This window comes from Spermophilus citellus (genome assembly GCF_964194105.1).
Source record: "Spermophilus citellus genome assembly, chromosome: 3".
NCBI lineage: Eukaryota > Metazoa > Chordata > Mammalia > Rodentia > Sciuridae > Spermophilus > Spermophilus citellus.
Genome location: NC_138184.1, coordinates 192,255,204 through 192,283,028, shown reverse-complemented (window position 1 = coordinate 192,283,028; position 27,825 = coordinate 192,255,204). Strand labels below are relative to the sequence as shown.

Below are 27,825 nucleotides of genomic sequence, written 5' to 3'. Positions count from 1 at the left end.
CTCACGGCAGCGCGCTTCCGGGCTCCAGGTCGGCTGGGAAAGGACGCCACGGTCAAGCGCGTACCCGGAGCACCCCCGCCCCTCCGGGCGCGCTCTGCGCAGGCGCAGGAGCAGGTTGCCGCAGCTCCCGGCTCAGCTGAGGCCTTCGGTGTCCCGCCCCTCCCCCGCCCATCTCGGCGGCTGCCTGCCGCTCTAGGCCTTTCGCTCCCACGCCTCTAGGAACTGGGACTGCGGACTCCGTGACCCTGTGACCCTGTCCTCGGGCCTATCTGGCCCGGAGCAGCCCGGAACTGCGCCGCGCCCCGCGTGCCGGTGAGCGACCCCGGACGTGCAGCGCCCAGGCCCCCTTCCTTTGCGGGGCCCAGCTGCTTGCCTCGCGAAGAGCCGGGCCTGTCAAGGAGGTGGAGGAGGGGAGGCTGCGGGGAAGCAGGGCCCGCCGGATGTCGCGGCGCAGCGCTGGGCTAGTGATGAAGGTGTTGTCACCTCCTTTTACCCGCACTCAGCCTCCCGCCAGGGAGCTCCCGGCTTTGTCCACTCCTGGCGCTTGAGATTTGAGTCCAGGCCCCCACACCTCGAACGGCCAGGTGGCCCTTGGTTTTTCTGTTCTTGAAAAGGTGGTTTTCTTTTCTTGCACACTTGCCTGGATCTTACGTTTAACCTTTACAGAGTAGCCTATGTCCTGGGTTTTGTGTATGGAGCTTTTTGAAAGATGCTGATTTTCTTCGTTTTCGTGCCCTTTTGGAACTATAACCAGTTTATGCAAAAATCACGATCTATTTAAATTGGAGTGTTGTATTCATCTTTTCCCCCCTCTCTCGAAACAGAACCTGAGAACCATGTTGGTTTTTTCAGCAAGAGACTGCGATAAAAATATTGAGCAGGAGGAAGGAAATAAGGGGTCTAGCATTCCTTATGAAGCCAATAGGTCTCCAAGAATAAAGTGGTTAAATTTGTCAATGTTGTGAACAAAATGTAGTAGGCAAGGCAGGGATTCTTAATACCTGGCAAAGTCTGGGCGATTGTCCAAACACCTGCCTAAAGCAGAATCAATCAAGGTGGTGGTTACATTAGAATAGAAAACAGGCCAGGACCAAAAGCCACTTGGCTTGTCCTCTGAGTCATTTCCCCTAAGGCTTTCCAATAGGGTGCACCTTCCACCCGTGGTGTGTTGACAGCCCAGAAAAGGGTGCACCTGAAAGCTTGTTTTTGAGACTGATCCCAGTTCTGGTAGTTCCAAGACTCCAAGGTCACAGTGGGTGAGGACAGTGATGATTAGCATTCACCCCTGAACCACCTGTGGCTGGCAAGTGCGGTTTGGCCCTCAATGTCAGTGAGCCAGATTAATACTTTTTTTGTTGTTGTTTTTAAGGAAGAATGAGTCATTTATGTTTTGGAATTTATGTGGACAGTGTATACATATTTTTTAATAATGAAAAAATATTTTTATTCCATTTTCTACAATTTTAAGCTTGTATTCAACTTGTATGATTTCTTCATCCTGCTCCTTGCATTATGAGTAATTTCAACAAATATGTGGTATACCAATTTTAGAAAGCAAATTTTTTTTCATACTCTGGGGTAATTTGAATTAATAAGCTTTCCTTGTTCAAATAAATGAGAATTTTTAAAAGAAATATATGTATGAATGTCTATAATAATCTGTAACTTGATCAAATTTAGTCAGAGTGGAATTGTGTTATTTTTTAAGTTTGCTTTCCCCTTTTATTTTTATTTTCTCAAAATATCATCAGGTTGTATTAGGTGACTTTCAAAATTCTTTTTAGCCTTGAAATTGTATAAGTTTAACTGCAATGTTACTGCAGACGTTTTTTGGAGAGGTCCTAATCATTATTTATTTTTATTTGGCTTTTGATTCATATTTTATTTTTTCCATGTTATTTTGATACTGTTATCCTAAAATTTTGAAGTTAATGTTCTCAATTTTGCTCCTTGTATTGGTAAATTATATTTAGTATTTTAGAATTTTAAATTTATAATATTAACTGCCAAGTGTTGAACAAAAGAAGAATATCTATGATTTGGAATTTTTTAGTTTTTTGGAGTATTCTCAATAAGAAATCTAACAATGGAAGCGAAGATTTCTCAGTAGTGTGAATTTTAAATGAGTAAAAAGTACTACTTTGAAATTACCTAGTGATACCTATAATAACTAGTTTCATTTCTCTAAAGCAGCTTTGGCCTTTAGTGCCAACTGGTTTGAAGGTAGAATGTGTCTTTGCTTTATTCTAAGAAAAGGTAGGATGTGTCTTTGCTTTATTTAAGAAGGTGTAGACTTTTATTCCTACATTTCTGAGGGCTGGGGAATATGGCTAAGTAGTAGAGTGCTTGCCTAGCTTGCCCAAGATCCTGTGTTCTTTCCCCAGTAGCACGAAGAACTCTTTTGGACTCTAGTAAATGTTTTCCTTGTTTCAGACATTATTTTGATTGGGTTTAATTCTAATATGAAAAGTAGTTTGAACTTTCTCTTCAAGTTTCTTCTGAAGTAATTAGATTAGCATAAATATCTCATAGAGTTTAAGTGTACTTTTTTCCCCCTGAGGTTTACTGTAAGATTTTTCTTTTTCATTAGACATGGGAAAGTCTCTTTCTCATTTGCCTTTGCATACAAGTAAAGAAGATTCTTATGATGGAATCACATCGACTGAAAACATGAGAAATGGACTGGTTAATAATGAAGTCCATAATGAAGATGGAAGAAATGGAGATGTCTCTCAGTTTCCATATGTGGAATTTACAGGAAGAGATAGTGTCACTTGTCCCACTTGTCAAGGAACAGGAAGAATTCCTAGGGGTATGTGTTGTTATATTATTTTTCCTTTAAAGAATGATTTTAGGCATTTGCTTGAATATTATAGAACCTCTGGGTCTAAGCAACTCAATTTTAAAAGCTTCAAAATTAAAGTTAAAACTGCTTATCAGTTATCCAGTCAAAAGGACACAGTGAAAAAAAAATATATATGAAGGATCCTAAAACACTCATGAAAATGATTTCACTTGTCCAGTAGTTTTTCTTTCCTGCTTTCTATTATAGCAATATGCATTGTCATTTCACTGAAAAGTTTATAGTGCTGTTTGCCATCTTTAGAGGTCATGTTGTAATTGCCTTGCAACATCGGCTTATTGGAAACAATTTAAGTAATTTGGTGATCCAACATTTGTAATTTCATTACTTACTACTGAAGAATAGTAGTAAGTTGCCCATGTCCTAGTTAGCTATTTCCTAAAGGGAATTTCAAGGTATATGAAGTTGAGCGAAGTAGAGGAAAAAATTCAGTTTGTGGTGTACCATAGGCAAAGTCAGAGGGAAATGTGCTCATTGTAGACTATTTTAGTTGCTGTGGAATAAGTAAAAATAATAAAGACACCTTGGGCTGTTTTTGTTCTCTGTGTGGTAAGTAGACATGTGACCCTGGAGAGACACTGAAAGAAAGACAGATTAACAGTAGAAGTTATACCATAGTGTCTGAGAAATGTCTTGAGTTAGAGGTGAAATAGTTTACATTTGCATTGGCCAGTGAATACAATGGTTTTATCTTTGTGGGAATAATAGCTAGTTGAGAATAAAATAATTTGTATGTGAAGAAATTAATGCACAAGAGATGGGGGGATGCTGTTTGAGCAATCTAGTTATGTTTCTGAGATGTGACCAATTTTGGCAGCTCAGCTGTAGTTTGGAAAGTCATCAAGCATGGCTCTCAATTTTTTTCATCTGAGCAACAGAGAGAATGGAGTAGCAGTTTATTATAGCAGAGAAAAGAAGAGTTGTGTATATTTGTCAGAACACGGATTAGGAGATCAGTTTTGGACATATGTGCTTGCACATGCCTATTTGACATCAAAGTAATTACTTTTAATAAGCAGTTTTTACAAGGATCTAGAATTCAAGTGCAAGAACGAGCCTTCATCAGTGTGGATAGAAAAAAGAAACCATCCTAGCAATGAAACCTGGGACATTGCAGCATTTTGAGATCAGTGACATGAGAAACAATTTGTCAAGGTACACCAGGAAAGAGCATCTATAGTGGGAGGAGGAAGTTCCTGTGTCTGTGGTGTCCTGAAAGATAAGTGAACAAAGTGGACCAAGGAGGAAAGAGTGGTCAACTGTTAATGTTATCAAGTCATCAAGTTATATGAGGACTGAGAATGACCATTGGATTACTAATATGGAAGCCCCTGGAGAGCTTTAAAAGAGCAGTTTGTAAAAGCATATGTAATATGTGTAGAGTGGAATCAAGAGCATATAGGAAAAGTTATGTGGAGAGAAAATTTGTTTGTTTATTTTTGAGAAGTTTTGCTCTATAGAAAAGCAGAATAGAGAAGTAATAGCTGGAGAGGGTTATGAAGTTAGGAGTTGAATTGTTTTTTAAAGATAGATGAATAGTAGATGTTTGTATGCAGATGAAAGTGACCCATAGAGAAAATACTGGCAATGCAAGAGATGAGAGAAGTATTGGAACAGTGTTCCTAAGTAAATAAAAGTGATGAGAATCTAGTGCACAAGTGTAGAGGCTGTTTTTATAGGAGAATATAGGAAGCTTATTCTTAGTAATAAAAGAGAAAGTTGTGTTTGGACTTAGAAACAAGTAGTGGGTAGATATTGCTAAATCAAAATTTTAAGGCGAGAGGTCTCTGAAATAAAGGATTTATTGAACAGTTATAGATTCTCCCAAAGGTAAAAGGACCTGTTCTGGGACAAATTCCCCAAGCCACCAGCAGCATGGATAGATAGCAGTCAAAAAAAAAAAAAAAAAAGTATACTGGACCATAGGGCCAAGGTGTTTTATAATAAAATTTTGGGAGAAGAGACATAAAATTATTTATGTTGAATCTATATTAGCTGTAGATTTGAGGTCAGGACAACATAAAGCAGGCAAAATCCTGGGATAGGATGATAATCTAAAAAGAGAATTTTTTACTACTTTATGGTTGGATAGTTCCTAAAGCAGAATGAAATGTGGCCTTGATAGATAATCTTCACCATAAGGAAAGGAATGTAGAAAGGTTTTTGTTGTTGATTTAGCTTGATTCTGTGAATTAATGTGAACTTCTCTTATTTCTTTTCTCTTCATTCTCTGGCCTGTGACTTAATTTAGGGCATCTCAGAATTCTTATCAATATGGTAATAGAGGCTTGTGAAAGTTCTGTTCTATTTACATATCATGAATCAAGAATAACGATGAGAGAGAAAATATTAAAGATTTGACTAAAGTTGAACTTATGAAATTGTGCTTTTAAAAAGTTGTATTGAGGGCGTGAATTAGGGAAATACAGTATTAATTAATAAAAGTATACACACACGCACACACACACACACACACACACACACACACACCATACACAAAGACTCTGATTTGGTTATCTGAATGACAGCAGAAAAACATGTTGCTATCTCTCTTTCCTGAAACCTCTTTTGCTTTAGAGGTTCTTGTACTATTCCACTTGAAAATAAAAATGGATATATTCTAAGTCTCAAGCTTTGAGAGGTCACTGGTCTCATTACTAATCTCAAGTGGTCCTTAATGATACTAAGAATCATACTATATTTCTCTCATTTCTTTTCTTTTTATTCTCAAGCCTGTGACTGTATTTCCCTAATATATGATTTTCAATCGTTGGGTTCATTTTGACATAAATATACATATATGAAATTTAATTTGTTCCATTTTAGTCTCTGTGCCTCCTCTTCCCTTTACTCTTCCTGTACTCTACTGGTCTTGCTTCTATTTAGTTATGTATTTATGTTTAATTGTTGCTTTATAAATATACATAAAGGTGGCATTTGCTGTGGCATATTTATACTTGCACATAGTATAATTTTGTCAAATTCATTCCACTTTTTCTTTTTCTCAACTCTCCTCCTTTCTCTGCAGTCTCTGTCTTCCACTGGTTTTCCTTCTATACTTATGGTATCTGATCTCTCCTCTTTTTCCCCCTTGCTTTGTTCTAGTTTCTGCATGTGAGAGAGATAACATTCAACCCTTGACTTCTGGGTCTGGCTTATTTCACTTAGTTTGATGTTCTCCATTTCCATCCATTGATAAATGCCATAATTTCATTCTTCTTTATGGCTAAGAAAATATCTACTGTATATATATATATATATATACACACACCTACATATATATATACACACATACATATACAGTAGAGATTTTCTTAGCCATATATATATATATATATATATATATATATATATATGTATATATATATATAAAATCACATTTTCTTAATCCATTCATCTATTGGAGGGCACCTAGGCTGGTTTCATAACTTGGCTATTATGAATTACACTACCATAAACACTGATGTGGCTTTATCACTATACTATGTCACCAAATCAGAGTCTTAATGGGAAACAGTGGAGTTGAGGGAAGGCCTGGTAAATTCTGATCATTTGAAAGCTAGGACTTTTTAGATTTTTTTCAGTGGATAAAAGAGTAACAGAGCCTTCATTATTATATATTTTTATTAGCTAAATATCTCACGCGAAAAAGCATGGTACACTTTCGCTGTATACTTTTTTGAAAATTTGGACAACTGTTGACTTAAGAAATGAGATGAGAGCTAAATGGTATTCTGGTCTTTCCAAATCAGATTATAATGGAGTATCACTATTTTTATTTAATCATGTTAATAAATCTCTAAATCTGCTTTTACTTTAAGGGCAAGAAAACCAGTTGGTGGCATTGATTCCATATAGTGATCAGAGATTAAGGCCAAGAAGAACGTAAGTGCTTATGAGAAAATGTCAATGCTTTCTGTTTTTTTTTATCTTTTTATTTTCAAATTATGTATAAGTAATTACTCTAAGACTACTAAGAGGAAAGATGTTATGGCTTATAAAGTTATTCCATCATATGCTTCATGTCATTGAATACAAAAGGATTCCTATCTGGGCAAGGTCTGAAAAGCAGCATGGTATCTCCATATTCTCAAGTCTCTTATTAAATCAGATTTAGAATAATAGTAGGAAACACATACATATCCTTTTTATCCAAAAATGGGTAATAAGGTTTTCCTATCAACTACAAATAAAAATGGGTATTCAAACTATGGTGATGACAAGGAACCAAACATGCTTAGTAGCTATGTGGCAGTTGTAAAAGGAAATGAAAGGGAGTTCCTAAGAATCCTGATGTACAGAGTAAATACTTGATACTTGCCCCTAAAGAAAAGAACCCAACTCAGAATACTTTCAAAAATAACTTGTTAAAATGGGAACACTGTACATGCTCTAATTTGGAGAGAGTTCAAAAATGCCATTGAGGTCTTGAGAAAATCATAAGGTACTAGACCATCCTCAGTCCTCCAAAACCTTAGACGACCTCAACAGAAACTCTTATGAAAGGAAAGACATACATTCTAAGGAGAAGGGAGGAAAAAAACATACATACACACACACACACACACACACACACACACACACGTTGGGGTTGGGATCCACTTCATGCTGGGCAGGAACTAAGAATAAGAGAAAGGTTTCTAATACTAGGGAGTGAATCATAGATCTATGGAGGTGAATATGCATGGAAGCCATCTGTTTAATGGAGATGAGCCCTTGAGCAGTGAGCCTAGAACCCTGTCCTATCTCCATCTCCCTACATGAAACATTGTTTTACAACTACAAAAAATTTTCTTATTTAAATTTGAACAACAGGGATGGAACCTCCAAAATTGCTAACAGGTAGTAAAATCTTGTGAAAAAGATGAGAACTTAATATAAAATGTACTGTAAAAATTAAGGAAAATATAGCAGCTAAATGACAGAACTGTCTAAGTCAGAAATTAAAAAGCTCACAAATGTGATAAATAAACAGTAGGAGAATGTGAACCATATAGACCCTTTAAAGTAATTAGAAAAATATGTTTCCCCCAAAAAAACTAGAAGAACAAAAGTGCAAAAAGATATTCTAAATAGTGAAGTAAGGGAAATTGAGAATAAATAGGGGTAAATGAAAGCATATAGACAAATTAATGAGAAAGATTTGAGAAAAAAATTACATAGAATATAAAGAATATTGAACATGCATGTCATTAGAACTCCTACAAAGAAGAAAATCAAAGAAATACAACTGAACAAATAACTAAAGGTTTAATTCAGGAAAACATTCCAAAGCAAAAGAAGACATGACCCTACATATTAAAAAGACATGCCACCATCCTAAAAATAATTCAAACTAATAAAGTTTTTAGATTTTAAAGATTAAAAAAAAGGGCAAAAATCTCTTTTAACATTCAGGCAAAATGATCAATTAATTCATTAAGGGTACAACCAAATTGACACATTACTTCTTTTTTTTTTTTTTTTTTTTTTTAAAGAGAGAGTGATAGAGGGAGAGAGAGAGAGAGAATTTTTTTTAAGAGAGAGTGAGAGAGGAGAGAGAATTTTTTTTTTTAATATTTATTTTTTAGTTCTCGGCGGACACAACATCTTTGTTGGTATGTGGTGCTGAGGATCGAACCCGGGCCGCACGCATGCCAGACGAGCGCGCTACCGCTTGAGCCACATCCCCAGCCCGACACATTACTTCTTGATGACAGTGTTTTGAATAAATAAGCTGAAGCATAGCACATTTAGTAATTATGGAAATAAAATGAACCAAGAATTTTACCAACAGTCAATCTGACCCTTTATTATAAAATGTATGTGACATATGAGGATGTAAACAATTTGGGTTAAAGCATTTATAACCTGAGAGTGGGAATATTTTTCCAACTATGATTTAGAGTCCAAAAGTGATGAAAGAAAGATAAATAAATTTTAAACAGTGTAGATAAACTTTTACAGGTTGAAAACAAAATGTTAATTAAAGTTAAAACACAAATGGCAAACTAGGAAGTAATGTCTGCAAATCATCCACAGAGTTTTAAAATTTGAGAAGAAAAGGGCCAATTACCAAAAGAAAAAAGAACAGAAGCTATGAACAGCTATTTCACAAAAAAGAAATGCAGATGACCTTTAAATTTAAAAAAAAATGTTCAATCTTATTCATAAAAGAAATGCAAATTAAAACTACACTGAGATACTATTTGTATCAGATTGGCAAAAGTACAGAATTTTGTCAACATATTTTGTTGGCAACACTAAGGGAAAACATATATACTCATCCCTTCTAATGAATGGGAATTTGGCATTATCTAGCAAAATTACTTATGCATTTACTCTTGGGCTCCTGGAAAAATTTATTCTATGGATAGTTGTCAAATATAGTATATGGCATTTGCACAAATTATTCAATATGCCAATGTGTAATAGAAACAACAAAAGTAGCCAATAATAGAGAACTAGTAAATTATGCTACATTTACACAGTATTAGAATGGAAAAAAGGGAGAACTGTGTAAAATCCAGAACAAATTTTTATTTGAAAACACATATACATTTGCTGTCTGAGGAGGCCTCAGGGAGCCAGTGTGCCTTTTGACTTGCACAGCCACACTTCTGGATGTCTGCGACTTCTGCACCAATGTCCAGCCCTCAGTAAGGCTTCATGCCCCCAGAGTAAGCTAATTCTTCCTTCTTTGGTTCCTGCAATTGAATCCAGTGGTCTTAATCACTGAGCCACATCCCAGCCCTTGGAGACAGTCTGGCTAACTTGTCCAGGCTTGCCTACTATTGCTGTAGTCCTCTGGGGATTACAGGCTTGAGCACTGCCCACCCTGGCCTCAGCTAATTGTTCACATGAAGATAAGACTAGCATATTGAGTTGCCAGTGGGGGTAGAGAACCCTGGTCTCATGGACCCTATTAAGCTACCCGGAAGCCCACTAAAGAGGACATGCAGGGGTGAAATGGGAATGTGGTTTCCCCTAGAAGCATTATTACTGGGTACCCCTAACTCTAGCCTATTTTCAATATGCCTAATTTCTAGTGGCCAGTGGGTTTGACATTCATGTTCCAATTGGGGAAATGTCCAAACCTAACCCTCCCTTGGCTACAGAGGGAATTCAGAGATTTACAGACTTCTCAGTGTTGTCTGGGTTCCCTGTGCCTTTGATTCCCCCTTTCCAAAGGGCCCCCAGGGGAGACTGGGGGTGTGGGGAACTGCCAGAGGCTTAGCCATTGTTGAGATCTGCTTGGGAAGGTGGCTCCCTGCACTGGACATCCTCTGACCTGGGCCAAGTAGTTGGCATTGCAGGCAGGAGCTACAACCCAGCTGAACATTGACTTTAATAAACTGTTTTCTTGGAAAAAAACAAACATATGCATTGATAAATGAAAAATGATAAAATTGGTTTACCTATTCACTTTGAAGAATGAGCAGGTAAGCAAGTAAAATCTCTGTGTGTGTGTGTGTATGTGTGTGTGTGTGTGTGTGTGTGTGTGTGTTGTTTGACCTTTGGAATTATGTACATATGTAGATTACATGTATGCATACATATTTATAGTTATCTATTATTTGCATATATATAGTATATATGTGTATCTACATATTATACATTAAAGTTAAAACACATAACTTGAAATCATTGTATTTCTTGGGAGGAGGGAGTACCCAGGATTGAATTCAGGGGCACTGAACCACTGGGCCACATCCCCAGCCCTATTTTGTATTTTATTTAGAGACAGGGTCCCACTGAGTTGCTTAGCGCCTCACCATTGCTGAGGCTGTCTTTGAACTGGTGATCCTCCTGCCTCAGCCTTCTGAGCCACTGGGTTTATAGGCAGCCGGGCAGGGAACAGTGAAATTATTGTATTTTGAATGTTACTTTTTAATGATACATTATAAATATCTAAGGGAACCACAACAAATGTTAAAATGTATTCAATAGTTGCATTGTTAGGAGTACTATTGATATAATTTTGAAATTATTATACATAAAGCAAATAAGTAAGTATGTAAATGCCATTAAGGAACAAGATTTTCAGCATAAAAGCAAAAAGATACAATCAAATATATTGGCTTTCCACTTCTGAAGAAGATGGAATAACAGACTAGATTTATCCTCCTACCTGAAATAACTAAGAAACTGGATAAATACATGAAATAATACTTTCACAGTTGACATCAGACAGCACAGGACAGTCATCCCTAGAAAAAAGAAAACAAATGTGCTAAGCCCTACAATTGTACTAATTGTCTGGAAAGAGGTTCCAGACTGCAGAACAAGAAAAGGAACCCAGGCAGAGTGTAGCAGTCTTCCTGGTGCAAGAAGCTGGTGCTATGTGAGTCCTGGAAGCAAGATCACTGGAGCAAGCAGGGCAGAGCAGCAGAGGGTGGAAAGCTGCAGAGACTGCTCTTAACTTGCTGCTCAGTTTTCATCAGTGTAGTATGTCACAAAGTCCCTGAACCTGGAGAAGACCACTCTGTAGAAGCAGTGAATATAATCTGCAGAGCTCACACCAGAAAGGCCAGAAAGTTGTTTCTCAACTTGTATTAAAATAATATTATTTTAGAAACAACTTTGGGTCTTTATTTGCATATGAGTTCAAGTTATGTTTGAGGTAGTTATGAAATTATTTATTATTCTGGCTATATACTTTAGCTATATTATTTAATCCTCAAAACCTATAGACTTTAAAGTAAAAGAGTAAATTACTTTAAATAGTGCAGGTAGGGAATGGAGGTAATTAAATTCTAACTTGATGCCACATATACCACACAACTTCATTAACACTATGTAACTACCAGGATTTTCTTGCTTTCTCTAGGATCATAAGGAAAAACAGTACTGATTAATTTTATAATAAAGATCTATATACATTGTCATGAAATAGCCACATTTTCAATTTGGAATGAAATATTGCATGGAATGTTATTTTATTGTCCCATCAGGTTCAATATTTGCTATGGTTTAAACTGAATATGGAAAGTAATTTAGAACACTGGTTCATATATTCACAACTAAGGCTTACTTATAGGCCCTAAGCACTAAATTGATTCTGGTGGACTCATCTGCCTACAAGTAATCAAAAGTAAGACAGTATTGTATAGAAAATCCATTGAGTTTCAGATTATTTTTAATCACGTTGATTTTAAACTCTTTTTATATTTCTTTTAGGTATTTGGGTGTATTATAGGTACTATAAACATGTATTCAAAGTACTTATTAGTAATCCAATAGTGATCACTGCCCTACTCAGACTGAGAAAGTCCAAAACAGACGAGTGATAATTAGTTTGTTTGCTCAGTATATTAGCATGGATTTAACAGTAAGTGGCAAATTTTTATTTACTTGTTTTATTTTTTTTTAATAAACCATTTTGCGCTTTTTTATTTTTTACTGTAAGCAACTTAAAATACTGAAAAAAAAAAGAATACATCCTCAGGAGGCTCTTTTGAGGTACACAAATATTAACTTCATCAAGGCATAGAACGTTTTGGGGGAGGAGAAAGTGGAAGAAAAGATAAAATGAATTTTTTTGTTATGACTAGATTATAAAGAAGATGAAATAAGTTACTTAAGATGAATAACAAGGGACTTTTAGCAGAGGACTCTATATTGAAAAAATCAGGAAATTTGGATCTCTAGTTAAGAGGATAACCTTGAAGAAAAAAAGGAAATTTTCTTGTGTGGAGATTGGAAAGAAAATAAGAAGAGACATTTCTAGGGCATTAGGAGGATAGCAAAGGCAGGTGTTTTAGCCTTTTTTTTTTTTTTTTTGCGGGGGGGGGGGCTGTTTTTTCCCTTGCCCTTGTCTTATACTGCTTAATATTATCTTTTTAATTTATTTCAAAAAACAGTGTAACAACATCTTCAAAGCCAATTAGACTAGTGTAAGCAATATTTTTTAAACTGAGTTTATAAATATTTTGGCATGAGGAAACTCAGAAGACTGATCATATGCAGTGAGATTAATGGGACAAATGGTTATATATTTATTTTTAAGAACTTCATACGCCGACCTGATGAGCTGTGACTTTAGGGGATCTTAAGATTGTGAAACTCCTATGTGAAAACTCTGCTTCAGTGTAGTGAGAAGGAAATCTTGAAATCTCTATTTCTATAAAGCTCCCAAGCTTGATTCTATTATGAAGCATGTTAGGAAATCACTTTAGTAAACGGTCTATTGTAAGCCTGAAATACCATTCTCCAAAAGGGTAAATTCATCTTCTAAGGAGAACATTTTAGACTCAGAGCAATTCACCCCAATAGTTTTAGGGTATGAGAATATGGTAAAAGTATACATGTTTTCTTGCCCAGTGTGATATATGGAAGAAAAATTCAAGTTGAAAATCTCTTTCCAAACATTATGTTATATAATTTTTGATTCTCATACATTTAAATATTCCCCTTTGCTTTTCAGAAAGCTGTATGTGATGGCATCTGTGTTTGTCTGTCTGCTCCTTTCTGGATTGGCTGTGTTTTTCCTTTTCCCTCGCTCTATCGACGTGAAATACATTGGCGTAAAATCAGCATATGTCAGTTATGATGTTCAAAAGCGAACAATATATTTAAATATCACAGTAAGTACAAATTTGTATTAAAAATATTTTACTTCATTTTTTATCTTGTTAAGCAGCACCTTTAATATTGAGATAATATTTGTTAAATGTGACACAGGCTGATTTACTTTTTGTTTGTGCTATATTGAACCTTCTCTATCATGTCTGATTCTACTGAAAATGCCCAATACTGGCAATTCTGTGTATACAGAATTATCTGACATTTGGAGATTTCTTTCGGAGGGTACAATAATAAGCTGAACAATTTCTGACGAAGAAAAAAAAAGTCTTAAAAATAATTTACTTTTCAACATTTGATTCCAAAAAGATCGAAGCAAGGTATTAATATAGTTGATTCAGTAGATGTAATAAATGTACCGTTTCCACTCCCTTGCATTTTGGGAAATATGATTCTCATTATTTTAGTAGATCATATATTTATTGTGTTTAAAGTACAGATACATATAGCTCTTTGATTTCTCTGTCATATGTTGGTATATGTGAAAATGTCCTCTGTGTTTCCCAGTACAGTACTTTCAAAAGAAACTTTTAGCCTCCCATTCCCAAAATAAAGAAATCAGATTGGGTCGTCTGTTTTTTACACATTAATATTTGTTTAAAAGGACCCAGGATTCCTTATGCCATATTTGTACATGCATATAACTTGATCTCATTATTATGTATAACTATAATGCTTCAGTGTAAAATAATTATCTTAAAATAAATAACTAAAATAAAAAGAGCATAGATTGCTATCCCTGTCATTAGAAGGGAATGTATATATTAGTCATGTCTTTCATAGTCATTTATATCTTCAGGCCCAAGGTGTGTCAGTGTGGCAGTAATCTGCTTGGTTGTGACAGTGGAATTGGTTGATTTTCCTTGTAGAAACAAGTAGTTAATGTTGTGGCAAATGACTGTTTTAGTACTTGGGAGGAGAAAGTTTTGGAGGGATAGAGAGTAAAGGGGAATAGCGTGTTAAAATGGTATTGCTCCCTAATTACAGGGGAAAAAAAAGAACTCCTATGGATCCATTTATCCTCATTGCTTAATATCAAAATTTGATAATCTGAGGGCTTAAAAACAAACTATATCTTTGGGAAAAATATGTATGTGAATAAAACATAACAAGGCTAATTAAATTATAAAGAATTATATATGGGTGGGAAATTATTGTTTATCATTTTCCCATTTTAATAGCCCTTTTGTACAAGGAAGATATTTTTCTTTTTGTACACTGTTTAAAAAAGTACCCAGATTTTTTTGGCCTATTTCAAAAGTCTGCTCTGGTATTAAATACTGCAAATAAATAATAATAAATAATAAAAAAGTGACTTTAAAAAAATTTCAATGTATTTGAATAAGAACATGATATTTTAGTTTAAATAATCATGTAGGAATTCACACATTTAGGGATACTGCCTCATAATTCAATTAAGAAAATTGAACATTTAATAAGAAGAGCACTATTTAGATGAAATTAGGCTTCACTAGCAGGCACTAAGATAAGAGGCCAATAGGTTCCATAACAATATTTTGAAAAGCAGAATTATATTGCCTTTTTAAAAAATAAATAGAAATGTAATATAATATATATACTACTTTTTTCTTCCTTTAGTTAATGAGGATATAGAAAAAAAGCAGTTTCTCTTACTATACATAAACAATATAGATTACTTCTATGATCCTATGATATTTGGGGCTTCTCCCCAGCACCAAGTAGGCAGTCAGTGTTTGTTTTAATCAACTTTTTTTTACTGCTGTGACTAAAAAACCTGGGCAGAACAAATGTAGATGAGGAAAGGTTTATTTAGGGGCTTATGGTTTCAGAGGTATCAGTCCATGAGAGGCTGGCTCCATTCCTTGGGGTGTAAGGTGAGGCAGGACATCATGGATGAAGAGTGTGGCAGAGAGAAGTAGCTTACATGATGGATAGGAAGCAGAGAAAAAGACTCTACTCATCAGACAGAAATATATATCCAAAGTCACCCCCAGTGCCCACCTCCTCCAGCCATACCCCACATGCCTCCAGTTACCACTTGGTCAATACTGTCAGGGATTAATTTGCTGATTAGATTGAGGCTCTCAAAACCTAATCATTTCCCCTCTGAACCCTCTCATGTTGTCTCACATATGAGTTTTATGAGGATACCTCACATACAAACTATAACAGTGCTGCAGAGATACCGGAGGATACAGACTCCACCTGGAGGTAGCATCAGATTTCACTGGTTGAAGGTTTAGTCCCACCAGGCTGCTCCCCACTTCATATGTCAATTGCTGTTAATTTGGGGTTCCCACAACCCTCTGCTTGGGTCAGATTTAATAGCTAGAGCAGCTCATAGAACTTGGGGAAACAATAAACGTATAATCACTGGTTGACTATAGAGGATATTTTAAAGCATGTAACTAACCAGCCAGATAAAGAGAGATATAGGAGTCTTGGAGGTTCCAGTGAGCAGGACTCTGACTCTGGGGAGTAGGAGTGCACCACCCTTTGTACAGGATGAGTTCATTTCACCTTCCTGTAAGCTTCCATGTGTTCTTATATCAGTAATGCCTTGAGCCCTATTCTTTTGGTCTCTTATGGAGAATTCATTACGTACGCATGATTGAAGATGGACAGTTTTGATTGGACAAAATGGATATGAACTGAATGAGGAATCCCAACAAGACCTGTGTGTTCAAATTCTGCTTGGCCTCTCTGAGCAGCACCCCTTTTTCCCAGAGATACAGACCCCTTCTGAAGTTAGGGTCTTATGATCTCTCAGACAAGGTGAATTAGAGAATTTCCTAATGGCCATCTCCAAGACATAGAGGCAGGGGAAGATTAGAGAATGATTTTAGTTTCTGTGACTAACATTAGGAAAGAAAATTCCACTTTCTACATTCTGCCATGGGGAAAAGAAGGAGCCCGTGAAAGGTGGGCAAGGAAAGGTCAAGAAAGAGATTGTGCCTTCTGAGGCCTGATGCGTCCTGGCATTGAAACAAAAGACTCTTTCACCTTTATTGCTGTGAAGCTTTTTCACAGCTGCTTCAGGGAGCAAGGATAAAAGGACAAATACTTTAACCATGTGGTTCTAGCATTTAGGAAATAACAAGGGCTATGCCAGGAAGAGTGGGTAAAAATCAAAAAATATATGTCATAATATCATAGTCACACTTACTGTCTTTATGCTTATGAAACTATGTAATTGTTATTATTAGACATTGAAAATTCCTATGACATATAAAGATTTTTACTCCTACTGTAACATAGTTAACTATAACGTATCTTTATATTTTCTGACAGTGCATACATACATTCACATATTACATATTCATTATATTAACAGTTGTTGTCATTCTCTTATATATAAAGGACACATACACACATGCATACACATGCACATTTTAACTGAGAACACACCACATTTTTCCATATTAAATTGTCACATGTAGTCCTTTGTGTGAATTTTATTATTACAAATATTTATCCAGAAAACATCTTTGTGCTTAAACTTTGTTTCTATTTCAGGTTGTTTCTTTAGAATAAACTACTGAAAGTAAATTTGTCAATTCAAGATCATAGAAAGTTTAAGACCTCTGATTGTTATTTTTATTTTAAAGCTGATGATTGTTCACCCATTTGACTTAGAAATTAAATCAATCCTTACTGCTTTCAGCACAAAAAAAAACTGCTCTGTAGCCAAGCACTGTTGCATAGGTCTGCAGTTCCAGCAACTTGGGAGGCTGAGACAGAAGGATCTCAAGTTCATAGACAGCCTCAGCAACATATCAAGACTCTGTCTGAAAATAAAGAGTTGGGGGTGTAGCTCAGAGGCAGAGTACCCTAGAGTTCTATCACCAGAGACTGCAAAAAAAAAAAAAAAAAAAAAGAAAGAAAGAAAGAAAGAAAGAAAAAAAGATTGAAAAAAATCTTCCCTGTAGTACCAAATTTTCGTTCATGCTATTATTTTATTGTTGTTATTTTTCAACGTTTATCTTTGTGTTTTCTAACACTCCATATATCTTTTTCTAAGTCTCCTAGTATTTTTGTTTTCAACTTGTTTTGCATCATTTTCCCTTTTAGTATTCTAATGACAATTATGGACACTTGTAACAAAAAAAAAAAAAACACATAAACCAACATTATTTTGCATATAGAGAGGGTTCTAACGTTCTCTTTAATCCCATTTCTTAGTCTGCTTCAGGAGATCCATTGACTTCAAATTAACCACCCCTTTCCTATTGTCTAGAAGTGAAATTGACATGAATACTAACAACTTAATAAATAACAAAACTTATATCTGCCATGTTATGGAATCTTAAAAAATTTCCATTATGATTATAAATATAATAATTTAATGAAAATATAAATATGATCATTGGTTGCTAATCTCTAGTACATCCTTCTTTAACTCTTTTTTTTACTAAGACTGATTTCTGTCCACTTATCCCATATTATAGCTTTCATTTCTTTCTCCAGATTGATATTAATATACATACAGATTTACATCTTTAGATTAAAATTGTTTTAAAACATAATATTTTTTCACATTTTTATACACCTTGGTTTTCTCACTTGTTAATACATTGTGGAAATAAATTCTGATCTGATTTAGATTTAATCCATTCATTGTGATGGCTACATAAGATTTACATAAATTTTGTTTATTGCTAGATTATTTATCAAAAAAGCTGTAACACTTCACATTTAATATTTACCAGTAATGTAAAAAGAAATCTTTGACCATATCCCTAATAGGAATAGACTTCATCACTTTCTACAAATTTTACTAGCCTGATGAATATAAAGTAATATTCTGTTTTTACTTAAATCAACTTTTTAGTGACTATAAATGAATTTGAAAATTTTAGATTTGTCCTTTTTGATATGTTTATGCATCTCCTTGTATGACATTTTTGTTTTTTATTTTCAATTTGACCTTTGTATTTTTTTTCCATCCAAATTTTAAGGGCTTCTTGTATGTAATAGATGATAACTATTGCTATTTGCCTTATAAATATTTCTTCTATATTTATTATTTCATGTCTGTTGATTTTGTTTATGGGATCTTTTCCTATTCCTGGTTTGAATGTCTTACTTATTATCTGTTATTTCTTAGCTTAATATTTTTCTTATTTTCATTGGCTAATTTCTAAAGTAATTTGAGATTATCATTGTGAATTAGAAATGAGGAAACTAACCCCAGCTGTCATATAAGTACAGGAATAATGCAACCACATTTGTGTACAACCATGCTTGAATCTAACCTATGTCTTCATGGTGAGCTGGTATAAATGCCCATTAGCATGTGAAGTTAACATACCAATTTCCTTTAAACAAAAAAGTTTATTTCAATACTGTTTAACATTCTAAGTGGCCATCTTATATTTAATACAGAAATACTAATATAGTTGGTGGAAACATGTATGAAAGTTAGTAAAAATGTGGGTGAAATTTTTAAATTATTTTTGTTGAATTTTGCTAAGACCACAAATACATTTTCTTGCATTCATTGTTCCACATTCCTATACTACATATTTTCTGAGGCTGTTTTTTAAAATTTTTATTATAGGCATAAATACTCATGCATAAAGCCAAATAATCAGTTCATTTAATGTTCTTTGACATTTTTTGGTGATACTATTCTCCATTTCGATAAATGAAGCATAGCCACAGCTGAAGTTATTTCCTTGTTAATTTTGAATGCATATTTGTTTTTTCAAGTAAATGTACAATTTCTGCCTCCTTTCTTTTGCAGAACACATTAAATATAACGAATAATAACTATTATTCTGTTGAAGTTGAAAACATCACTGCTCAAGTACAGTTTTCAAAAACAGTTATCGGAAAGGCACGCTTAAACAACATAACCAATATTGGTCCACTTGATATGAAACAAGTAAGCCTCACTTATGAAATACTTGGAATGAGTTACACCAGTCTCAGCCTTGTCTATCATATTATGTGGGAAGGGGGGCTGCAGATTTCTTCAAAAACTTGATTTTGTAATGTGTTACATGTATAAGATAAAAATCTTAGAATCAAGTTCTTCAAAAGGAAGATTTCTAATTCATTGAACTTTTGACATATATTTGAAGTTTTTATGTTTGGATCCAATTCTCTGTTGATTCTTTACCCTTTTATTTATTTTGCCTTTCAGATTGATTATACAGTACCTACTATTATAGCAGAAGAAATGAGTTATATGTAGTAAGTTTTGATTTTTATAATTTATTATTAAATCTATATATACTTTTTCTTTTAAAATTTCTATACCCTTATCTGTTAACATGACATTTTGCAATATTTCTTCTGGCCTCTCATATCATTTTTTTCATCTTCCTGTCTGAACATAAATAACATTTATGTATATATACCTATATACATGAAATTTATTTTTTTTATTTTTTAGCATCATATTAGGGGATCATATATGTCACTTTATACTTTTAGTCATTATGTTATAAAAAACATAGTGTCATATTAATGTGTTAGTATAGTAAGATTAAAAATATTGATTTGAAGTTCTAAAGCTTTTAAATTGGGTATAAATGATTAATAAATTTTCTTAAATAAAAATAATTATAAATTTCATCATCTTTTGATATATAATTTCTGGGTAACTAGGAAACTGGTTACTAAAATGTTAAAAGGTAAGCAAAATGTAAAAGTAATTGTAGCACACATTAAAACAACTGTATAAATTCAGTGATGAATGCATAAATATATTTAGAATAAAAAGTCATGAATATACAAATCATTATTTAGAACCTAGAAAATGTTCAATCAAAATATACTTCTTAAATAGTATTCTTAATAATATCTCTGTTAGCTTTAACACAGAAAAATTTTAAATTTTTAATGTACTAATATATGTATTCGCTTTTTAATTTCTTTAACAGTGATTTCTGCACACTTATATCCATCAAAGTGCATAACATAGTACTCATGATGCAGTAAGTATAAGTATTTTCTTGAAAAAGATTTTTTTATAAAAATTTTAGATTTATACCATTAGCTTATATTATAAACAACATCTTTACAAATGCCATCTCAATAGAGTTTTAAGTCTTTACAAAAATGATATATAATTAAATATTAGCACACTTAACAAACTAGGATATGGTTGTTCTGAAAAATAATGAAGCGTCACATGGCTACCAAATAGTCAATCTGTATTATAAGAGCTCAGCTGGGTGCGGTGGCACATGCCTGTAATCCCAGTGGTTTAGGAGGCTGAGACAGGAGGATTGCAAGTTCAAAGCCAGCTTCAGCAAAAGCAAGGCACTAAGCACTCAGTGAGACCTGTCTCTAAATAAAATGCAAAATAGGGCTGGGGTGGTCAAGTGCCTCTGAGTTCAATCTCTAGTACTCCCTGCCCCCCTGCCAAAAAAAGGAGCTCAGAAAAATGGCAGGGTTTGGAACAGGGAGAATGAAGCTCAACATCCAATTCCTTGGTACCTTGATAAATGATCTCAAACAGCAACAAGGAGAAGTAATGTTATTACTTTAGAAAATGGATGTTCTAAGCCAATAAATATTGTTGGCTATAAGTTTGCTATTTTGGCTATTAATTGATATTTGATTAACATGTTTCTTATGATGAGGGAACTATATATTATTAAACTTAAAGATAACTATTTTTAAAATATTCATTATATGTATTTATTTGCATACAGCTTGCTCAGATAGCTCTTTTTGTGTGTCCATGGGGGACATATTCTCTAAGATGATCATGTTTACAACATTATCATTAATCAAATAATATCTCCCTGGAAAAGATATTTATGTGTAAAATAGTCTTACTGTAGAAATTTTCATATAACTATTGAACATTTCTCCCTGTTTATTTTATTTTTAGAGTTACCGTGACAACAACATACTTTGGCCACTCTGAACAGATATCCCAGGAGAGGTACCAATATGTTGACTGTGGAAGGAACACCACTTACCAGCTGGGGCAATCTGAATATCTAAATGTTCTTCAGCCACAACAGTAAAAACTGAAGGAAGTGAAACTAGAGAAGACAGTATACTCAAATATTTTCCAAACTCTCAAGAAGGAGGTATTTCCTAATAGGAGATCTTAAGTTGAACCAACCTAAAGTTTACACTTCTATTTTAAGAGTTTGGTTAAAAGTATGTGGACTTGAAATTATTGCATCTCTCCATTCTGTGTTAATGATATATTTGTACCAGGCTCTGTTACTTGAATATGAATTTACTGATTTGGTTTCTTTTCCCCTGACACAAAGGGAAAAACTGAGACTTCTATACTATACTTAATAATTATTTAAAAGTCATAGTTCCAATTCATACCTTTACTGACAACATGACATTGGTGATAAATATAATTTGAGAAAAACTTATGTTCTGAATGTTTTTATAGAAAATTACTGAAAGCCTATTATTCATGGAAAACTTTTAAAAATACTCATTTTTTCGTATTTTATAAATTCCCATTATTACATGGTAGTATTTCAACTACACAGTATTTTGGCTTTTAGCTAAATATTTTTAGCTTTTAATTTGTTGAAATTCTACTCATTTGCATGATTTTGTCTTATTTCAAACTAGTGATTGCCTAATACTTACCAACCAAAATAATCTTTGCAAAATTCTGCACCTAAAATTATTAAAAACTTCTGAAGTGTTTCATGTGTCTTCCCTTAATAGTTATAGTTTTGTGAAATTTTCCTGTGATCTTTAAACATAGTCCTTTAATGTACAATATTGTAAATAAACTATGCATGGCTTTTTATCAGGTTTAATAAACATCAAATGAAGTGGTACAGATTCAAAATTTAAGCAAGTTGATCATAAAAATAAAGAAAATAGGAAATGAAATTCAGAAACCTATACAGTGTGAATAGATACCAATTATATGTTAGATCTGGCATAAAACAGATTTGAAATAAACTATTTTGATGCTTCACTTTTTTTATGTTGCTTTCCATACTAAAAAAAATGTTGCAGACACTTTTCACAACTAATAGGTACCCAGTTGCCAATTTTATGAATGTTGTAGACATGGAAATTATTTCTTTGATAGAAATTATTCAAGAAATTCTGCCATTAAATATCCATGGCTATATAAAAATAAAACCTATATTATGGTTTTAAAAATCTAATCATTTTGCACATCACATGGATATGATGCCTTCTAGCAATTCCATTTCTAAAGTTAGATGCTTTTGGTTTTAGTTTTATTTAAGATTATGTTCACATATAAATTATTGGTATGTTCATTTTGCTGTTTTATATTTCCAGTACCATTTTCCATTTGGTCTTTTTGCCTTTTAACTTTCCAGGTTCTAAGGAACTTTTAAATACATACCACTAAGCGTAGAGCTGAGTATGATGCCAAAAAATGTAAATGGGTAGATGTTGATTTTTTTCTGTTCCCTAGTGACAGAAATCAGGTTTCCCTTCCCCCATCCCCAAGTGCCTAGCAGGTTTGAAACAGCCTGTTCTTTCAAGTATAAAATATAAACTTTAATTGTTTAATTCTGACCTTTAAACACACTCAGGTCTCCCCTTAGCTATCAGATCATTTACTCCAAGTTTTCTTGAGTAGATATTTTAAGTGGGTAGAATATTTCTTTTCTTTTCTTTTCTCTTTTCTTTCATTCATTCTTTCTTTCTTTTCCTTCTTTATTTCTACCACTTATTCTTTTTTTAATCCATTGTTAACTGGGCCATTCTTACTTTAAACCCAGATCGCCCGTTTAAATTTATTCAGACTTTCTAGTCAAATCCAGTCTTTACTTTTATTTTTCTTCTGCTGTGTTTTCTCCCATTTTCCTAGAAACCACATACTTCTCTGATATTGATTCTGTTTGTATGTTTTTAAATTATTCTCCTTTTACTTTTCCACATTCTCTCATTTTGACATAATTTATTTCTATGAATGACCTAGGCCCCCTTTTGCATCAAACATTCTAATCCTGTGACTTCAAAAATTGCCAGTATCTGTAGGAGGGTTTCTAAATCTGTTTCTCCATCCCTGACCAGCTTCACATTTAGCTACTAAACTAGAGATATAGTATTCCTTGGCCCTCCATGTGGAAAAAAAAAATTTTTGCAGAACTTTTATTACTTCTGTTTGTTCCACCCTGCTTTTGTGTTCCCTTTACATCAGTGTCACCATTCATTTCTTCAGAGTCATTCTTTAGATATGCCTCATATGATAATCAGTTCTGATTTTTCTGCTCTACATGTTTTAACTTTGGAAGATTACAAAGTGTAAATTAAACAGATTTTTCAGATGGTTTATGACTTATCCTTCTTAGAGTACACGCATAGTATCCCCTGAAGAAGCAAGAAAGTGGAAGAACATTTTGTATAGTTTAATTTTTAATGTCTTTTCTTTGCTATTTAAAATGAAAACTCTTTGTTGTATCTAGTTTCAGTGGAGATTGAATTAGGGAAAAAAAAAACCCTAGAATTTTAAAAAAGCAAAAAGACCAGAAGACAAAAATAAAATCACTATGACTATGTTCAGAGAGAGTTGAGTAACTATAAGAATAAGCCTAGAACAAAACAGGCTGTAAATTAATAAAATTACAGGAGAGGTAAAAATATAGCCATAAAAATATCAATCTGGAAATAATGAATGAAACTTTTAGTTTTTCTTAGGTCAGTGTCCAGTGTGGTTTCTTACACACTAGAATAGGATAGGTATTAATATATTTTTATAATTGCTCTCAAACCTTACCCAGGGACATGATAATGATATTACAACATTTTTCTAATGTTTTCAGGAATAACTTAAGTTACAATTTAATAGTTAGGTCATTCTCACAAAATCCAACACTGTAATAAAGCCTTTATGTGTCAATATTATGTATATTACACATTTGATACTTTTAGCCCTCTTTTGCAGTTTTTCTTAGATCATATTCCAAAGGAAGATGATAGGATCCTCACCTAGAAGCAAGAACAGCATGGACATATTGAGGGACTTACTATGAGATCACATATTTAGTACATAATTTAATTGGGGCTATACCTGGTTATTCTGTGTCTCACCTCTATGCCCTATCATTTAAAATGTTCATTGGAAAGCTCTACTTACTCAGGTTAGTGGGATGAAAAATTAAGAGAAAAGTTCACTTGGTTAATAGTGACAATCAAAATAGTACTGATGAAATAAGATTATGGTGGCTTTAAGTTGTTCCCTGAAATATTTTAAATGAGGATATTTAGAGAATATTCTACAGCTTAATATTTTAATTAAGATTTAATGCTCCTTGATCATTCCAATAAAGATAAAACTGACATGGTATCAGTAAATTATGTATAAATAATGGTGATTATTGCATTTGACATTTGAAATAAGAACAGTATGAAAATATTAGATACCAGATAAAATTCTTAAAATTGTTAAATGACCATCTTTACTGTAGTATATAACATTTAAATGACTGTAGTTTTATTTATGTGTAGGTTTTTGTTTGCTTAAGCTAATGAGGTCATTATTTTCTCTAAAAAATTTCACAAAAACAAAATATAACTCACCTCAGATCCTCTGGTGTATAGTTTGGAAATGACAGTGCAATATAAAAATAGGTAGGAAGTAACTGTCAAACATAATATAAGTAACATATTAGGAGACTTGAAACTTTGGCTTAATGAATCTTTTGTGGTTCTTAGCCTTATTATTGCAATATAATTATGGATATTTCATTGAAGGCCATGTATCTAACTCTCCCCCATTTTCTTTGTTTTTCAAAGTAGATAGAAAAAAACAGTTCTTTATATAATAATTTTTCTTATTTAAGAAAATTGCTTCAGTTAGGTACTTTATAAATGATGTAAGTTTCTTAATTTTCCAATATATACCAATCTTCTTTGATAAGCAATATGCATTGAACATCAAGTTACTAGATTATAACCAAAAGGTCACTTACCATAATGTCACCAGGTAATGCTTTCTAGCTCACAGTAACTAGAAGCAGCAACTACTTGGCTCAAATGCATCTAAAAGTAATTAGTTTTATTTTTCTCACTTTTTTGTAAAATCAGATTTTAAATGAGATGTTTATTGTAAACCATTTTATTTTTAAGAAAAATATATGTGCTCAAAATGGTGAGATAAAAAGACTGTTAAATATTTCTTTAAAATTTTTATTGTCACATTAAAACAACATATGTTTGTGATGTGCCTGGATCAAAATTTAACTCCTGTATTCCAGATGTACTTATATCAAAGTAAAAACTTTCAGTTGTCATCTGAAACCTCTGATTAGAATGAACATTTGTGTATTTTTGTGCTTGTTAAGAAAACAAATTTCACAGTGGCTTTTTGAAATTTATCCTTAATTTGGATAAAATCAACTGAAATAAAGTCACCATAGGGATAAAAATGATAGTTTCCATTTTTTGAACTGCTCGTACAATTATGTTTATAGTTCTTTTTACACAAGTTTAGCATAGATTCTAAATTGAAGAACATAGTAAGCTCTGTATTTAACCCTAAAAATATTTCATGAGTTAATTTACCTAATATATGGCAAGTTTTTCATAGCTAAATCTAACTGTTCTAGAAGGAAGTTGTTGCCTTCTATTTAATTACATTAATTGAAATGTGTTTAAGAGAAATGTTTTCAGCATATTTTGTATACTAAAAAAAAGAATTAGTATTGGGCCAATGGCGCAAAGGTAATATTACTACCATGTAGACTATTACAGTTCAAAGTGTCCCACTTCCCCCAGAATTTTAGAAACTAGAAGTCTGGGAGATATTGTATCAGCTACGGTTGGGTGATTCTAAGTACTAAAAGTGCTATTTATCTTCTAATTGTTGTGTGAGGTGGAACAAATACCAAGTTGCAAAAGATCCAAAATTTCATTATGTAATGGCTGGTTTTAGATGTAAGATAACAGCAAGCCATGTCTTTGTATTTTATGTTACATTTTCATCTAGAACTGAACTAAAAAAGATTTTGGACAATGATTTGGAATGCTTGCTCATTCACATGACCCACTTGGTTAGGTATTGCAATGATGGTATTATTAGAGTTTAACCCTCAATTCTCATTGTGAAATATATTTGGCATTTATACTTTGTTTATATTATGTAGTGACCTCCATCATAGCATATTTATTAAATTTACTAATCGAGTAATTCTGTAATTATAACTATTACTGCTAGTCATGTAATAAAACATGCTTATTGATAATAGCAAATGAATAGAAATGCCCCCAAATCCTATTTTTTTAATTCAGTTGTAACTGTCACTCTTGTAATTGTGTATGACAAAATGAAATTTATAAAAAATTTTAGCATGAAAAATAAAATTTGTATCAGTCAAATATCTTGGTTATGCTTTTGAAATCCCCTTTACATAAACAAATGAGTGGAGATACTGAAATTCCATTTTTAAGTTCTTTATAATCTTTATAGTCCTTATTGAACTCCATTTCAGCCTCATCTTTCACTTCTATCTTTCTTTCACTTAGCTTTCAATCAGTTATCAAATTTTATCTGTTCTACCTCTGTAATATCTCTGGAATCTCCTACTTGAAATCTCTGTTGCTGTGGATCCCTTATTTACGGAAAATAAAGCCCAAGTCCTTACTCCAATATTAAGAACTTTGCATTATCTAAGTTCACATCTTACTTCTTATTGCCCCTAACTTGTGACCCAAGACAAACTGAGATGTTCAACATTCTTTGGAAACAGTAGTTTTCTTATCCCTTTGCCCATTCTGTGTCTTATTTCATATAAAATTATTTGAGCATTTCTTTTTGTCCCAATGCCCACAATTCACATCTCACATCCCACACCTCCCTGCCTCTCTACTCAAACGTTTGCTTTAAAAAAAAAAAAAAGTACTTTTAAAGAAATTACCTAATCACAAATAAGATTATGTTTTTGAACCCCAAAATTTTTATTTTAAACTGACATGAAACTTGTTTTAAAGTTTTGTTTTAATCACCATTTACTAAAACACCTTTTGTCAACTTGGGAGTTTGTGGCTCTTTTTCCTTTCTTTTTGTATTTTTTTGGTGGTACTGGGATTTGAACCCAAGAACCCAGGACCTTGCACAGGCCAGGCAACCACTGAATTACATCCCAGTCCTTTTTATTTGTTTTTTTATTTTGTTTGAGACAGTCTCGCTAAATTGCCCAGGTTGGCCTTTAACTTGCCATCTTCCTACCTCAGCCAGGATTAGATTGTGCCCACCAAACCCAGTTTAGAGTTTGTGTTATAATAATTATTTTAAAATTCTTGCATCAAGTTACATAATCTGAAGTTAGTTGAAATGTGCCACAAAATACCTTGGTAGAATAAGGAGGGAGAAAGAAAGCAGAGAAGGAGGGAGGGAGAGAGAAATTAATTATTAGCAAATTGACAAGTCTCTTTTTTTCTGATAAATTTCTGTTTCCTTGATCAGTGGTTTTTAGAATATTTGGGTGTGG

General features: G+C 33.5%; 1 protein-coding gene and 1 long non-coding RNA gene across 2 annotated transcripts in view; both read left to right on the top strand.

Annotated features, from left to right (window-relative positions):
• Positions 1 to 27,825, top strand: part of LOC308643623 — a 738,763-nt gene that overhangs the window by 156,958 nt on the left and 553,980 nt on the right. The window lies entirely within an intron of this gene.
• TMEM106B (transmembrane protein 106B) lies at positions 148 to 26,709 on the top strand. The gene is made up of 8 exons (XM_081283609.1): positions 148 to 312; positions 2,591 to 2,812; positions 6,685 to 6,748; positions 13,269 to 13,428; positions 19,155 to 19,295; positions 19,557 to 19,606; positions 20,299 to 20,352; positions 21,258 to 26,709. The coding sequence occupies exons 2-8, from the start codon at positions 2,593 to 2,595 to the stop codon at positions 21,394 to 21,396; spliced, it is 828 nt and encodes a 275-aa protein (XP_081139735.1). The 5' UTR covers positions 148 to 312; positions 2,591 to 2,592; the 3' UTR covers positions 21,397 to 26,709.

Excerpts from the sequence above, each read along its gene's own strand:
- TMEM106B (XM_081283609.1), top strand. The coding sequence starts at position 2,593 with ATGGGAAAGTCTCTTTCTCATTTGCCTTTGCATACAAGTAAAGAAGAT. Across the intron at positions 6,749-13,268 it reads AGATTAAGGCCAAGAAGAAC|AAAGCTGTATGTGATGGCAT; the intron begins GTAAGTGCTTAT and ends TTTGCTTTTCAG. Across the intron at positions 13,429-19,154 it reads CAATATATTTAAATATCACA|AACACATTAAATATAACGAA; the intron begins GTAAGTACAAAT and ends TTTCTTTTGCAG.